The sequence below is a fragment of the Lottia gigantea genome (assembly GCF_000327385.1).
Source record: "Lottia gigantea unplaced genomic scaffold LOTGIsca_60, whole genome shotgun sequence".
NCBI lineage: Eukaryota > Metazoa > Mollusca > Gastropoda > Lottiidae > Lottia > Lottia gigantea.
The window spans coordinates 1,010,620-1,028,481 of NW_008710050.1; the positions used below are offsets into that span (position 1 = coordinate 1,010,620).

At 34.0% G+C, this 17,862-nt stretch overlaps 1 protein-coding gene across 1 annotated transcript in view; it reads right to left on the bottom strand.

The window, feature by feature from the left end:
- Positions 1 to 15,969, bottom strand: part of LOTGIDRAFT_166720 (hypothetical protein) — a gene marked incomplete at both ends in the record, with an annotated part of 20,963 nt that extends 4,994 nt beyond the window's left edge. The window contains 4 exons of the mRNA XM_009064133.1: positions 4,413 to 4,492; positions 4,699 to 4,870; positions 7,499 to 7,559; positions 15,967 to 15,969. Of these exons, the coding sequence (XP_009062381.1) occupies positions 4,413 to 4,492; positions 4,699 to 4,870; positions 7,499 to 7,559; positions 15,967 to 15,969 (316 nt within the window). The remainder of the gene's footprint in view (positions 1 to 4,412; positions 4,493 to 4,698; positions 4,871 to 7,498; positions 7,560 to 15,966) is intronic.
- Positions 15,970 to 17,862: the final 1,893 nt, after the last annotated feature.

A 17,862-nucleotide genomic window follows, 5' to 3' on the forward strand; every position in this document is an offset into this window, starting at 1 on the left:
AGAGTTTACATTTGACCAGCTACATGTTAAAAGATACAGAACTAATAATATACCCTCGAGCAAGTCTGGAATCGTTCGATTATTTACCTATCGATCTCTTATTTCAACTTAACACCATGCACTATTGCCTCTCCGAATATATTACTTGAGACCTGCAGGAAGCAAAGAATCTCGACCAAGAAGAAACAACGAAATTGACCATTCATTACCGAGACAGATTCAGCTATACGGAAACTGCCGAGGATTGCCGAATGATGATATCGGCGACTATTAAGAGTACAAATATATGAGTATATATATATATAATAAAACTAGAAGCTATTATTGCTATTGACAGTATTGTGATCGAGGACCAGTATACAGGCGTGGAGACAGATTACATTTTAAGTTGAAAATGTTCAATCACCTTCTCTCGTCTTTATTTTAACCAATCATCTTGTCGGTATTTTGACAAAAACGATCTTAAAAGTGGTCTGACGATACAGATCAATGTTAAACATACCAGTAAATATCCTGAATTCCAAATCTTTTAAGGAACAGAGCTTTTGAATGGTTCATTCAATATGTTATGACCCAGAACACAAATCGAAAAAAAAATCGTTAGATCATGGATGATAAGCAAAGTCGCCTTTAGAAAGAACACGAATCGAGACTAAAATACAGATCTAGATGTCTTTATTGTAGATTGCGTAATCTGACGAAATTCTTATTTTAAATATTCGACATTTGTAGACCATGCTTACTCTAACACCTGATGGTACTTTTACTTTTACTTTTTGCCCTTTACTCTCGATCTTCGCCATACTTTGGACGAGATTTTAATTAACGGAATTTTCTTGCTTGTTTTATTGCACATTAGTATCAGCAGTTGTGATATATGGGCATGTATAAGTTAAATGAATCACAGTGAATAAGCTACATAGTAAAGAATTCAGTGCCTGTCCTCGCCACAAGAATCCCCTAACCCACAATTTCACTTTTAAATATTTTAGTTCATAATGCAAGCAACATAACGACAACGATTGTCTACAAGCGCCTTCATAGTGGCGAGTCTACGGTGATCAAGGGGCCATAGCCTTGATAATATATGACCTCATTCCATCTCCCAATTAATAATAAAAATGCCACTGCCCCTAGCCCCTGTACCTCCACTCACAGGGGGTTGGATGACGGATGTAAAGTGTCACTAATACAGTTGATATTTTTTATGATAGAAATAGGTAGACTATGCCCCCTCCAAGCTTCCGTGTGGACTGAGATATTTTTAGTACCAATTATTTTTGTCAAAATAGGGGCAATGATGCCTGATGTGTCAGATAGCGGAATACTTCAAAGTTTGACGACATGAAAAATAGGTTCTTGATGCAAAGAATGCAATGCGATGTTCCTTTTAGTCTCATCCTCACAATGTCAAACTATTGCGAACTTTGTCTTATACCTTGACAGCAATAACCAAGTTTTTTTCTATCATGGAAGTTTGTAAATTCAGCGATTTGGTCTGATTGCATGCTAACAAACAAGCCAATCAGAACCCTTGACAGAAATTCTAAAAGCAAGTCATAATATTTTGGCTGTATTCGCTGGAGTAAAATCCAATTAATGACTGCATTCCGTTATAGAAGAACAGTGACTATTGCAGTCAAGGTAGTTCGTAATATCTTGACATTGTGAAGATGGTTTAGCCAGTGATTCTGTAAATTAACAACCAGATTTACAAACACAGAAAATGTGTGTTTTATTTGTCTTCAGAGGACATTTCCGAATATTATATGTGTCACTTAGTGAGTTTCATTGAAATTTGTGAGACTGTACTCTCTTTCTAGGGTGCAAACTTTAAACTGGCAGATTATATTTTGAAATACTGTCATCTCTTCATGTATTGTAATACAAAATGATAAATCGATGTGTAAAGGAAGACATCTGAAGGTTTACTTTATCCGTACAAATGGATGCTATCGGTACCCTGATACACAAAAAATATTAGAAAAACCTCTTTTCAATCCTTTCCAACATGAAAAACAACTGTTTGTCTGAAGTCGGAGGAAAATAAGTCAAAACACATTGATCATCTTGCTTTAAAAACAACTACAGTTTATTTTTACCAGTCGAAATGAATAGCACGTTTGTTTATCGTCTCCAAAACAAAATAAATTCAAAATATCTTCTCAACCACAGTCCACAAAAATGTCAAAAAAAAAAAATGACAAAAAACAATCGTCTTTGATTCGAGAACATTTTTCTGCTTAGATGACAAATTATATTTCGCCTAGACAGACTCATAAACTTCCTAAAACAATTTGTAAACAATTTGTCTTGTACGTGAGAGGGGGGTTGTTTAGATAATACCCTCCTTGTCATGCGATAATGGGTTCTGGTAGGAATGAAGACGACAACAATACGTTTATTTTATTCTAAAACAGTGTAGGTCAAAACGGTGAATATTTTATAATTGTTTGACCAGCATTTTATTTATTACATCTGTGTAATTATTCAAAATATGATAAATTTTGTTTAGGGGGGGGGACTAAAATGTTAGGGATATGGTCCTTTTAAAGTCTGACTTAACTAACTATTCAATTCGTCCACAATGTCCCCAAACGGATGTAGAAGGGCAAGTGATTACAGTCACTGCCCGTTATTCATAATCTCTAATGCATGTAATTCATTGTTTTTCCCCTGTTTTTTTTTTGTTTCTTTGGAGGGGGGGGGGGGGGGGGTATCTTAATTCATCTGGAGCCGTACTTTGTCTGAATTACTCCACTCTGCTAATATTGCAGTTATTATCATTAGTTTTTGTTACCGTCAGTAAATTGATGTGAGAGCGGTAATGGTAATGATTTGGGTGATGCCCTTTACATCAAACACACACTTGTTGTACAACTGTACAACTAAACATCAATTAACGACGGAAAGGAAACAGACGTAGATCAGCCAATTTATTCTTCTTTTAATCATTATCAAAAGACAAAAGCGTAAAAAAACAATTTGTCCAACCAGGAAAGGTCAAAACAAGCGATATATCCGTTCGAGACACAGTGTAGAGAAAACGAATCAAATCTATCACAAATAATACAATATTTGACAATTTTGACATATCCTCAATTTTCTACTAATAATTATGTTTTTTTATATAACGTCATATCATATATTTGGAAAATTAATAATTTATGGTGTATGGTGATTCAATTCACAGTTTCCATGGTGATATGATTTATTAGTCACAAGGAAACCATCAAAAATCCTTTTATAGTTACTTTATGAAAAAGGTGTTCTCCGGAGTTAGCTCGAACAAGGACTATCTTGGTAAAAAACGTTTTGTTGACGAAAACCCTCGAAATACGAAGTTTTTATCCTCTTGTTAATACGACTTGCGAAAAGAACTTTTAGATTTATTTCATGGTAACAATTTGAAAAAATCTCTCACAAATATAGAGGACTGATTTTGTAAAAACGCCGAGTGTATCCACTGCGATTGAAAGTCAGCGGTTAACGATACTCAAAAATAAGGGAAAAAAATGAAATCTTGTTAGCATCATTTACGAACCTCATAGCCTTGAGCTATACCATACTTTACACGATACCTTGTCAATAGGAATTATAAAACAGACGCTTTCAGGAGCATTCCACATTTTGTAAAATTGTCAAAAACGTCGTAAATTATACCTGAAAATATTTCTAAAGTATGCTATTTATATCTATGTATCTTCTTGATCAAACGAGGAGTACTAATTGTTGATTAAGCAGTTTGAACTAGTTTCGATGATTGATTTCATAATGACTCGTTATATTTAGTTGAAATCTTCAGAAAAAGTAGGAGACATATTTCAGATACGTTATGGGGTATATTTATCTAGATTTTGGTTTACAGTTTTCACAAATTTGAGCAACAAAATTTCAACCTACAAAAAACACCTTACATCTTGGGTTTTCAAACAGCCTTTAACCTTTTAAAGTTTTGGTGTTAATAAATTAACTGCTGGGTCTCTTAATTAAAACTTTCAGATACATTATGGGATTCCTTTCAATAGATTTTGGTTAATAGTTTTCACAAATTTGAGCAAAAAAATTTCAACGTACAAAAAAGCGGAATGTCCCTTTAACACCTTACAGCTTGGGTTGGGATCCTCTCAAATTTTCTCATTGTACATTGCATGATATAACAACATTCATAAGTTTTAGTACATTCTATCCACTATGGTTTACAGTCTGTTTATTAATCTTAATATTAATAAGTATTTGTAATAAAAATGACGGTTGATTGACAATAAAGATGATTCGAGAATATGGAAGATATACTGGATTTAAAACTTTTTTTTATTTCATTTTTAGAGTCGACTACCAACAAGGGTTATTAGAGAGTATGGTTTGGAAATATACTAGACGTAAAACTTCAGTTCATTTTGAAAGACTACCTTCAACATGGATGGACGTAAAACCCCCTTTCATGAACAAATCTGAAAGGAAATCTACCTCTAAGAATAAACATAAAATTCTCAAATTATACAAATAAAGGTTTAATTTCATCAGTAGATATACCTGGTGTTATAACTATACATTAGAATCCTTATATAATCCAATAAATCCATAAAACTATGTAATAATTCCAAATTAACTTAACATTAACTTAATCCCTTATACTCTGATGGTATATGTACCCATTTTCACTCTAAGAGGAAATATTCCTGTAAATTCACTCACCTCAATAGATAGATATTGCCGTATCTCTCTGTACATTTATACCGTAGTTTTAAATAGTTCGAGACTTTAAACACTATAATTTTAGAGTGGATCTTGATGTTGATATTTTTATTTTCACCAGTAAAAAACCATTTACCAGATAGCACAGGATGGAACTCACAGGCGCACGAGTCTGGAAAAAACATAATATAAAATGGTTTATTGAGAACACCGCAATTAATATTTGCCAGGGTGTTAGGTGATTGGGGTTGAAAGCCAACTTTCGAAAGCATTGGCCGTGGCATCTAAAATGTTTAAGAGCTCGTAAAGAAGTTTTCTAAATAAAAGTGTGTATCGGAGACACCGATGATGCAAATTGATTCCATCAGTGTCCCCGAAACATAAACAAATGTTCGAATGCCGCCTTACAATCTCTTTTAGGTTGCATCAATTTGTAGAATCCAAAAAGCTTATTTTCTATCATATATATGTTTATCATTTTGTACACCTTGTTTCGTAACATTAACTGTTCAGAGGGCTAATAATTCTAAGTTTTTACTTGGGTTTGGTGCATCGATCTGTTACCTCATCAAACAAATCTTATTTCATCTCATTTTTTATGTTATTTTGTATATGATGTGTAGTTTTGTTCGACCTATTGACAATTAGACTGTTGTATAAAGTGATTGTAAAAATAAAGTTATTATAAATATTATTATGATTATCTAAAGTAGCTTGTAGTTATAATTACAACCAACATTCTTCTCACGAATGCATCAAACTTAATCTGTTGGCTTTTGTGTATTTGTTTGGCCTTGAAACGTACATCAAAATAAGTAGGTAAACCTAATTACAAGACATAAACACAACAGGTGTCAAAACACAGCCAGTAATGTTGTTAATCATCTGACTGATTATAGTGCATATTGCCGTGGTAATTATATATTCGATTAAATATCTTGTGCATATCCGGGTACGATTCAAAGTATAAACAGTTCAAATTTTAACTCTGATATAGTCGAGTATGATTCAGAAATAAAATATGAGCAGAATCATTATCTAGATTACCTTTTGGTTTCAAAACAGAAACAGACAACTGGAAGTTCAACAAGTACGAACGACATATACTCAGTTTTGACGGTTAAAATGTGTCATGTTTATATTCCTTCTAACGCCAAGTCATTCCAAGATTATCGGCACTGATGGAATTTAATATTTAAGTTTAAAGGGATTGTATAGAGGACTTCTTAATCTTTTAGATAGATAGCATCATTTTGAACCATTCCAATTTCAGATGTCTGTGGTTCCTGCAGTTCCACTAAAACAAAATGTTTTATGACGTCGTTCCCGCAAACTTTGCTTGTATCACATAATTAAGATCTTTGCAGGGATGACGTCATATAACACTTAGTTTTGGTAGAATTCAGAAAATCTCTTTACAATTTCTTTAACATTAAAAAAAAATCGGTAGGGCAGGAGACAGTAGATTTGAATTTTTTTAAATTCAGTTAATTTTGGAATCCCCCACACGATGTTTTTAAAGATGCTGTGTACACTAGTCAAAGTTAGTTGTATATCATATCCTCTATATTTGATTTATAAAGTTTTAAAAAGCACATTAATAAAACCATGCATTGTCTTGATATTGTGTGAAATTGATTAAAAGAATCCTACACAGTTACGGGGTTTACAAACGTTGTTTTATCTTTGGTCAGCTGAAAGCAAGTCTCAAAGAAATGAATTATCGAATATAATATTTTGTGAACCGCAGTGGACACATGCAAAAATGATGACGAACCCAAAAAACGACGTCGACTAACATAGTATAAAACAGAAGTAGTGAAACCATTAACTCGACCTGCAACTTTTCAGAGCACCGCCTATAACTCGATACATTTAACTGATAAATAGGTTACTATCGACTAATCACAACGTCTCAAAACTGGAAATACCCTTTTTAAATCTAGATTCTGCGTCATACACCAGTTGAAAGGTATTGGTAATTTCCCTGACAGGCTTTTAAAGTTAAACGCCCCAATAATCTCTAGGCGAAGACTTGATCATATATCATATATTAAAGATGTTTAGCCAGTAACGTGACATTTTGACCGGTCTTGACAGGTTACTAGTAAACATACTTCCTGTTGATAAATATGTACTAATAGTAACCGCAATCTAGATTCATTGACCGAGGTGGGAGATGGGGGGGGGGGGGGGGGGGTGGGGGTGCACTAGTTATGGTGGGGTGGTCAAAAGGCCTCCCCATAGCCATTTTCTAATGTGTGAAGCCGGATAATACAATCATCTAACATGATTGGAAGTGGACGAAGCAAAAATTACTGCTTGAATACGCCACTATTGTGCGTGTGTCTGCGATCACTTTTCTGTTGAATCAAACCTTTAAAACCTAATAGTTGCATTTGGAAACTTATGAACTGTAGTTTTATATACATCCATACGCTACTGATGATCGCTACTGTGTAACGGTCCTGTATGTTCAGTTATCGCCTTATGTTGATCGACAGAAACCATGTCATAAAACCAATCCCCTTAAAGTCAAAAATAATGAATATGCATACAATATATATTTAATTGGCACTTGGTTCTGTTCGTTTTCTCCTCCAATAACGTATTATGAACCACAGATTCTTGAAAGTTAGACCGAAAAGACGTCTTTATAAGGACAAACATCACTACTAGCAGAAAGAAAACGAACAGGGTTGGGTGAAATTGGATCGAAAGAAGGGTTTATAAACGGATTACGGTGAATTTACCAAACTTTTGTGTATGCCAGGACTGAGGAAAACAGTAGAATACTTACCACAAAGTGTATTTAAACTGAACAGAATGATTAATAACACACCGGTCTTGATTAACAACATCTGAAAATATACAGAACAATACAAGTTACAATTCCTCGGTTATAGGAATACAGTGAAACCCCTCTCAACCGGCATCTTTACCTTTAATATCGTCAACAAATTATCGATAAATAATCTGGAGTTGCTAGTTTGGAGAGGACACTTAACCCACTTCTGACTTCTGACGGCGATTAGGTTCCGTGGGTTCGAGTCCTCCTCAAGATAAGAAAAATTCTGTTGCCTGTGCTCGGAGCACAAGTTGTTTTATGAAAGAAAAAGTAGGTTGACGAATTGAGAGGTCAAAGACACTAGTAAAATATCGAGTAAATTTTCACATAAAAACATATTTTCACTGTCTTTACTTCTTAAAGATGTCAAAATGTTAAGTCATATTTCAACTTTAAAACGCAATTGGCCGTAAAACGTAAATATACTCTCAAAATAACCAAAGTGTTTTATTTTTAGGCCAAATGGATATTTTAGGAAAGCTTTATAGGTACATAAATTCCTTTATAATATATTGGTTCGAAGTTTTTTGAAATTTCGACAGTGAAGTTTAATGTTCAATGTCTGGTAGACACAGATCTTGACGACGAGATCAAAAGAAAAGAAGACGCACCTACAGCTTCACAAACATCACATTTTGTCAGTTAATTTTAAGGGTGCGAGCACATGAACAGTCTTGGTCGCCGATGTTTGTCATGAGTTTCGCCGACTGGATGCGGGCACACACGACATGTCGATATTCATGTGCGGATCATGCAATTGAAAGGAAAATTAATCAGATTGGATGATGACGCTCTGTCTTGCAGATGAAAGAATAATCGGCGACAAATATCAAACTTTTTTGATTTATAAGTCCTATCGCCATCGCGTTAATTTTGTCGTGGAAGCGCGGGCACACGTAAGGTTCGAGCGCGGGCAAACTCAAGATTCGAGTCGGAGACAAAAATCGGCGACCAAGACTGCTTGTGTTTAACATATTTCAAACTAAGACCGTCACCTCAGGACTTAAATTTTGATCCCACTTTATTGTAATTTTTCATGAAGATTTTGACAGTATGTACTAAAGTTTTCAACGTGGTAACACCACACACATATACTAGAGCAACAACTTTGAATAATGAGAACAAAGTCAGTCTAGTATCACGCAAGAATGACATAAAATGGTAAAAGAACATAATGTAATATGAGGTTTGGCAGTGATTAGAGTTTGTACTTTCTTAGTTTATTTCTGCCTATCCTGTGATCAGTAGAATAATACAACAAGTGTGTAAATAAATAATCTAGTCTATATCTACGTATATAACATAATAATAAAACGATTTCGCGCTTCTTTAATTCGTCTTATTTTACATTCGACTTAAGTTCGGTCGCCCTATTTTATGTTTCAGTCAGCCCCAGTCCCTTACCCTCTAGGAAAATAAAAAGGCTTTGAATATCAAGCAAATTAATTTACAATTACCAGTATTTAATAAACAATACAATAGACAGCCTGGAGAAGCGAACAGACCCGTGTCTGATGGGGTGACCAGATACATTGACAGAAGCATTGAGACCTGATAATAACACACAGGTCAAAGCAGTTTACAACAGTTTTTGCGATTTTGTGATGAAAATGTTATAATTTTGATAATAGCATCATAATTCTAAACAGTTGCTACTTTGCTTCCAGATCGAGTAATGAACACGTGCTTACAGGAAATGAAATGTGTTCAGGAACACCTAAAGGACTCTGAAGTACCAACACAGACACAAATTTAAGAGTCATTTACTTACCTTAACGATATCTTTGTTTCAAAATTTCAACTCTATTTAACAATGACTCTCGTGTATAAAACAGTTCTACATCTAGGCTTCGGTACTATATCCTATACAAACTAAAAACTCATCTGTTACCTAGCAACACAGATAAATATTTCACAGTTATGATTCCGAATCTGCGTATATTGACGTTACTGCTGGATATTGAAGAAATAAATCAGGTAAAAAAAAGTTGGAAATTGAAAATTACCAATTAACAGAAAACAGATATTAAGCTTTGATTAAAGGGATATTCGGCTTTCTTGCAAATTATACCTGAAAATATTTCTACAGTATGCTATTTATATCTATTTATCTTCTTGATCAAACTGAATTTGTTATAAAATGGTTCATTAAAAACGGAGAGTACTTATTGTTAATTAAGCAGTTTGATTTAGTTTTGGAATTTGGCCTTATAATGGCTCGTTATTATTAGTTGAAACCTTTACAATACACAGGAGTTTATTTTACAAAATTCCGTACATTAGTTTTCTTACATCCTCCAAAAAGCTTTAATTAAAACTTTCAGATACGTTAAAAGACATATTTCTCTAGATTTTTGGTGTATAGTTTTCACAAATTTGAGAAAAAAAATTTGACCAACAATAAATGCGGAAAGTCCCTTTAAAGGTGGAAAAGTGCAAATCAATCCGTTAAAACTGCAGTTGGTTAAATGTAATGAAAACCTTTAAGGTTGAATGATAGGAAACATGGTACTTAAGTTGAACCTTTAACAATGAAAAATAACAAATTCATATTAGATCTTATAGGACACTCGTCTTGAAAGGATAACAACTGGCATTCATATTAAAATAAGTCGTCCCATCTTGAAAGGATAACAAATTACATTCGTATTAAAATAAGTCGTCCCATCTTGAAAGGATAACAAATTACATTCGTATTAAAATTGGACGTCCCATCTTGAAAGGATAACAAATGGCATTCATATTAAAATAAGTCGTCCCATCTTGAAAGGATAACAAATTACATTCGTATTAAAATTGGACGTCCCATCTTGAGAGGATAACAAATTACATTCATATTAAAATTAAACGTCCCATCTTGAAAGGATAACAAATGACATTCATATCACAATTAGTCGTCCCATCTTGAAAGTATAACAAATTACATTCATATTAAAATTAGACGTCCCATCTTGAAAGGATAACAAATTACATTCATATTAAAATTAAACGTCCCATCTTGAAAGGATAACAAATGACATTCATATCACAATTAGTCGTCCCATCTTGAAAGTATAACAAATTACATTCATATTAAAATTAGACGTCCCATCTTGAAAGGATAACAAATGACATTCATATTAAAATTGAAGGTCCCATCTTGAAAGGATAACAAATGACATTCATATAAAAATGGGACGTCCCATCTTGAAAGGATAACAAATTACATTCATATTAAAATGGGACGTCCCATCTTGAAAGCATAACAACTGGCATTCATATTAAAATTGAAGGTCCTGTCTTGAAAGGATAACAACTGGCATTCATATTAAAATGGACGTCCCATCTTTAAAGGATAACAAATTATATTCATATTAAAATTAGACGTCCCATCTTGAAAGGATAACAAATGGCATTCATATTAAAATTAGACGTCCCATCTTGACAGGATAACAAATGGCATTCGTATTAAAATGGGACGTCCCATCTTGGAAGGACAACAAATTACATTCATATCAAAATCGAAGGCCCATCTTAAAAGAATAACAACTGGAAATCACATTAAATGTAAGAATGAAATGAATGGAGTTTTACGTCTTACTCTTATGCACCTTGTGGGCTAATGAAGACGGGTAACGCCATGCAGGGTGCCATGAGGGAAATTTTGCCAGGAGAGCTGCATTAGCCTGCTCTTTTTCGATTTCCAACTGTCGAGGGATCTTTAACGTGCACAGCCTGTACCACACGGGGCCTCGGTTTATTGTCCCATCCGAAAGACTAGACGCTTTTTCCATGTCACATTAAATGTAGATAACAAATGGAGATGATATGAAAAAAGACATCCCATCTTGAAGGACAACAAATAGGACATTTGCGGCATTTTGAGGGGTTGAATATAATTGTGAATAGTCTTCAGAAGTATTAGAAATGTACGAAAATCGCATGATTTTTTTAAGAATACTTCAAACAAGGAGATTTACTAAAAAATTTTTTTTACACAGAGTATCTTATAATGACGAGTCTTCATTTTAAGATTCAACAGATAATTATGGACACAAATGGATTTGAAGACTCAAATTTCGACGGTGAGCTTTGAACACTGGTTTGCTTTGCTAAAAATTCCCGTTTCTGAAAGTAAAGTATGATTGGTCAAAACACAATGCCGCATCTGTCCCTTTAAAAGTTATCTTGAAAATTTGGAATACTATTCAGAAAGAATGGAAATTACACTAAATTAGAAAAACTGAATATAACGACAACATTTATATTCCATCGTTATTAAAAATTATAATATATTTTTATTATATCAAAAAATAAATATCTAAACGCTAGAACTAATGAATGATCTATACAGAATAACAAATGAGAATAACACCATGTCATATCATGTCATGTAAGAGTTTATTTCTAGTACCATGATATTGACAAATAAACGATCTTTATATCATTATATCTATTGATAATTCATATCCAGCAACAAATAATTACACACAGCGTCATTGGTTATAATTGTTTAAAATTGATTTTTGAATTTTCCTTTGACGTCAAGTATTGATTTTAGCATCCTGATTTAATGAAATATATTAATGAATGACAAATGCTGAAGATACCAATCTAAATCAAATGTAGTTGATTCTAGATCAACAGACACTCAGATAAGCAATACGGTTGTTTCGTATCTTCACAATGTCAAACAATTACGAATAAAAAATCCGTACAAGCAATTCCATTAATCAAAACCTCGTCCAAGGTATGGAAAAATCGAGAGTAAAAGTAGTGTAGTAGTGGACTGCTCAGAGAGAAGTACCATCAGGTGTTTCGAAAAGTGTAAGCGTGTCTTATTCCGAGACGTCAATAGCCACGTATCTTGTTTCAAAGAGATTGCATTGTATTCTAGAAAATACAGCCAATCATCAGTAAACAATAAACCTTGATGTATATTACCTACTGTCTTTCTGTCGAGGGCGCCAATTGGCTGTATTAACTGGCGTAAATCAAATCTGTCTTCCGTGATCAAAGAAAGGTGGCCATTGCAGTCAAGGTATAAGATGAAGGTCGTATTAGTTGTGAAGATGGTTGTTAAATGGAGAGTTCTGTGAACGAAAAAATAAACATATTTTTAAAGGGACAGTCTGATTTTGGGGAATAGCTAAGTGCTTGAATTCATGGAAACTGTAGACTTAAATGTGACTTAAATTTTGAAGTTAAAAATTGGTTCCCTTATTTTCAATATATAGGACGTTAAACTCCATTCATTTCATTTAATTTATTTTCATTATGAAAATGAAAATGCTAATACTTATAGAATGTAGAGGTGTTTTAATGACTTGGAAAAATACCAGTTTGTCTCACATGTCCATAATTAATTCATAATTAGCTAAATTAGAAGAGGATTATCAGCAGAATTCAAATGAGTGACCGATCAAGAAAGGTCAAAAAGCCTTTTCTTTTTGTTTATCCAGACTGTTCATACATGTACATTTATGATTGGTTAAAACTCTTAATTATATGCAATAAGAACATAATGATATGATTAATAATACATGATAATTCATTAGAAACACCAATTAATCAAATAGTTTGCTTAATTTGACACTAAGAAATAAGGAAACCCATCTTTAAGGCCGCCAAATATATTTAAAAGGTGTATGATGTTCGAGTATATATATAGAAGTTAAAAATACTGACATACCTCAGAAATATTTTAACTTTTAATGTACTTAAATACATTAAATTTCGCATACTGCCCCTTTGATTAACGGAGGTTGAAACTTCAAACAGCTGTCCAAACTCTAAAAGGGCAGATGCACCATTTTGAGGTGTTGAGTTTAGTTCCGAATTCACAGAAATAGTCTTCATAAGTACTAGAAATGTACGAAATGTATTTTGCTCACTATTTCTATATATGTCTTTTCTGTATATCACAAAATATCTTAAATTGACGAGTCGTCATTGTAACATTCAAACGCTGGTATTTCTGGACACACATGGATTTAAAGGCTGAAATTTCGAGCTATGATTACTACTACTCATTGGCTTTGCTAAAGAAAAACGTTTCTGATACTAAAGTATGATTGGTCAAAAAAATCGCCACATCGGTCCCTTTAATGGATTTAGAAATCCGAAGAAGACCGAGGAAAGGGATTGGTGGCCATAATCAGTTCAAATGTCAGGATATTTCGAGCAAACTACCACGATTTAAAAAGTTAATGACATAACATAAAAAAAATATGCTTTATTTTGACGCCGACTACGACAGGAATTTTACAGGGCGTCGAATTTGAAATTAAAATTACGGTCAGACTATAAAGAAAGTGATGTACTGTTTGGAATTTGTATTTTATTTCGTAATAAAAAAAAAAATAATTTGTTAACGTAGTTAATAGACTTATTTCTGTAGCCCACCGATCAAGATAAGGACCGCGCAACACAATAGCGTCAAATAAATACATAATGACCAAACTTTGGTAGTGTTATTTCTAGGAAACATTAAGCGAGGAGGAGGAGAGGGGAGGGAGGGGGGGCTGGCTAGGCCACAGTATTTATCAGGGAGGCAAATTCTTGAAGTATGTAAAATAATTAAATGAAAATGAAATTCGTAGAAACGCCACTACTTGTCGTAAACAAGAGAGATATTCATAACCAAAAGATTTTGTTTAAATCCAACTATACAAAATCTTCTTCAAAAATCTTTCGTTGTCAATTCTCGTAAATAGACTGGTATTTTTGTTTTTGTTTTTGTTTTTTAGCATTTACCTATGTTGAAATGAAATGGAGTTTTACGTACTAGTTTTCAATGTTGATTATGATAGTGCAGAGACGCAATACTGAAATTTGGTTGGTAAGTTCATTCATTCATTCATTCATTCATTCATTCATTCATTTATCCAGGAATCCTGATACATTCATGATTCATTCATTCATTCATTTGCTCGCTTCCTCGTTATTCATTCTACAGGTAGGGCACCTGTTGGTTCAATAACTGATGACTTCAATCAAACCGCTGTTTAAACTATTTGAGACAGTGATTTACCGCTAGTAGTCATAATAGTTATATAAGAAAACAACATAGATTTGTACCACATCAATCACATTCTGCTAGTTGTGGGTACATTCAGGTGTAAAGACATACAGCAATATTAATTCATCGGCTTTATTAAATTGTATAACCCGACCATCTTATCTCAGTCTCACTGACTTATCATTTAAAATATAACATTGGCTAAAATGATTCTGTCAAGGCCCCTGATTGGCTGTATTCACTAGCATACAATCCAATCAAATCAGGGATACAAGAAAGGTGAATATTGCAGTCAAAGTCGAAGTTCATTGTGATCATCCAAACACATCGTTTGAAATATCACTTTTACTCATGGTCCTCGAAGTAAGAACTATTTAATGCAACAGTAAATGCTTCCGATACGGCACTGTGTCGGCTTTCACCCCCATCATCAATTCTTGAATTGAATAATGGAGTTGTACGACCTATCTGTAAACCTCTTTCTATTGATTTAATCTTATTGTTCACTTGGGTCAATACAAGGATCAAAGAAATTAGAGTTTTGCGCTCTATGTGTTTTCATCTCTCAAGTCATGCAGATGATTTAAGTTATAATGGAGTTTGCGGCGTTCTATTAGTCTTCAGCTCTCAGGGCATGTTGCGTTCTATTAGTCTTCACCTCACGGGGCACGAGGCGTTCTATTAGTCTTCAGCTCACAGGACATGCGGCGTTCTATTAGTCTTCAGCTCACAGGACATGCGGCTTTCTATTAGTCTTCAGCTCACAGGACATGCGGATCAGTTCTAGTATACATGTAAATGGAAACAGAATAGAGTATAGAGACTAATACTTAATGGACTTACTAATGATGATCTTCCTAATATTTTGTTATACTAAGTTTTGAAATTGTATATCACGAATTGAATATAATGAAATGAAAATAAGGACAAAAATTAATGGCTAATTTTACAATGTTTATGATCGATTCGCGGTCCCGGGCAGGCTTCATACAAGGGTGTAAGTTTGACATATTGGGACCCCCAAATAAACATTGTATGGAAGTCATTATTCATTAAAGTGATAATACGTCTTAGAATTAACATAAAATTGAAGAATTTCAAACTTAGCGAATAAGAGCCAGTAGATATACCTGGTGTCATAAATAACATAACAGGATCCTTATTTAATCCAATAAATCAAAAAAACTTAGTAATTATCCTTGAATATTCAATTAACTATTGAAAAACGCTTGATATCAAGATTAAGCGTTTTTCAATAATTAATTAGTTTTATGAATTTTCCAATTTTCCAGATTTTACAGGGATTCTGTTGTAACTTTATGACACCAGGTTCACTGATGAATATAGACTCATATTGACCATTCTTGAGAATTTAAATTTTATGTTCATTCTAAGACGTAGTATCACTTTGACTACATACCATACTGTCAAAATTGATATGAGAACTATCTGTAAATTTTCTCCAAGTCAGTAATTATCACTTGGTGTTAATCAATCTAATTAAAAAGTTGGTGTAAATCAGGTATCAAAGCTAATACCTAGATATGCTACTTGACATATTATCATTTGCAGCAGCATCGATATACCTATACAGAGGTTTTACAGCTTTATATATTATTATCCGTGAAAAAACTAATAGCTACTATTTGCACCATGCAGTTTTCTTTCTGATTAGGGCCCATAGCTACCCCCCCCCCCCTTTTATATCGTCACTGCAACTAAACACCCAATTGCCCCTCCGGATATATAACTTTTGCCCCACTCCCCCCTCTTCCCAAGCTGAAAAATCAAGTTTAGATACGATTCTGACATTTGTGGTTCCTGTAATTCCCGATAATGAAATCTTTAAGCCCACATGGTGCAGAAAAATAGACGTTAAACTCCATTTATTTCATTTCATTTCATTTTCCACATGTTTGCGTTCAATATCATAAATCTTTTCAGGGTATCCTCAAGTGGCCATTTTTCAACCGCGTTTCTCGTCTTAGTTGACCCTGCATCTTACAATATTACTCGTCCATCATAGTTTAAATGTCTCGATGACGTTTTAACTTATTGTATTATGTAAGAAGTTATGTCACCTTGTTATGGCGTACGTCTGTTGTTCAAGTCCATCTTTCTCTTTTATCACCACTAAGGAGAATCAGGCCAGGTCACATTTCAGATTAAGGTACATCACGTCTGTCGACATATTAGATTACAGACCCTCTACCAGGCGTCAATTCCGACTAGGGTCTAACCAGACCAAGCGATATTTTATTCTAAGGATATTAAAGTTAATGGAGAGATATTACAATGACAACTATTAGATTAAGGTAAATACATTCTCTTATATTAATTTTAGGCTACTGCTTACGAAATGTGAATTGAATTTGCAAATTTTTTTATCAGATTTTTCACTAGTCTGAAACATCTGTCTCCTCTATCAGAGGATTGAGGTAGATGTTTCGGTTTGATTTTTCAGGGGCGTAGAGTCAGGTCGATGTTTGCGCTTAACGTGCCTAGTTATTTCAAGAGTGAAGACATTAATATATCACACGTTTATGGATTTTTTATATTCACATATTCACAGACTACTGGCATGTTTCTACTAGCACAGACAGAATAAAATATAGTGCCTCTGTGGCCTCAAATTGCATCCGGAGGGTTGATTAGTTTTATGGATTATGACACAGTAGCAAAACGTTAACAGTGGTTGAACTATACAAGCTAGTATATTACGATGCATTCCACAGAGATAACGTTTAATAAACAGCATATGATTGGCTGAATATTACATAACTGACAACAGGAGATACATAAGAATTTCGTCAGATCATGGAAGACATATTAGATGGACAGATTATACTGCTGTGATCAAATACAGGGGAACAAAAGGATGTACAAGCTACCATAATTTAAATATACCGATTTAATATCAAACAAAAAAGAACGCCATCACTGATACACATCCCCTCCCCCGCAACGCCCCAATCCACTCGCAGGAATTTCAAGTCCAAAACAACAACGATAGAACGAACAGAACGACAAGCCCACATCCATAACTTTCCAAGGCCAGCGACAAACAAACAAACAACAACAACGGACAAAAGACAAAAACACACCAAACACTGGGGGACAACGAAGCACCACAATACAATCAATCAGACAACACATACCTCATACAACATGCTCAAACCGCCCACCAATCCCAGTGAGCCACAGACTCAAACCTCCAACACACATATACTCGCTGCTTCGTCCACAACTACTAGCATCCCGTGCCAGACAAAGATCCCCGCATGTGAACGAAACCACCACAAATATCAAGAAAAAA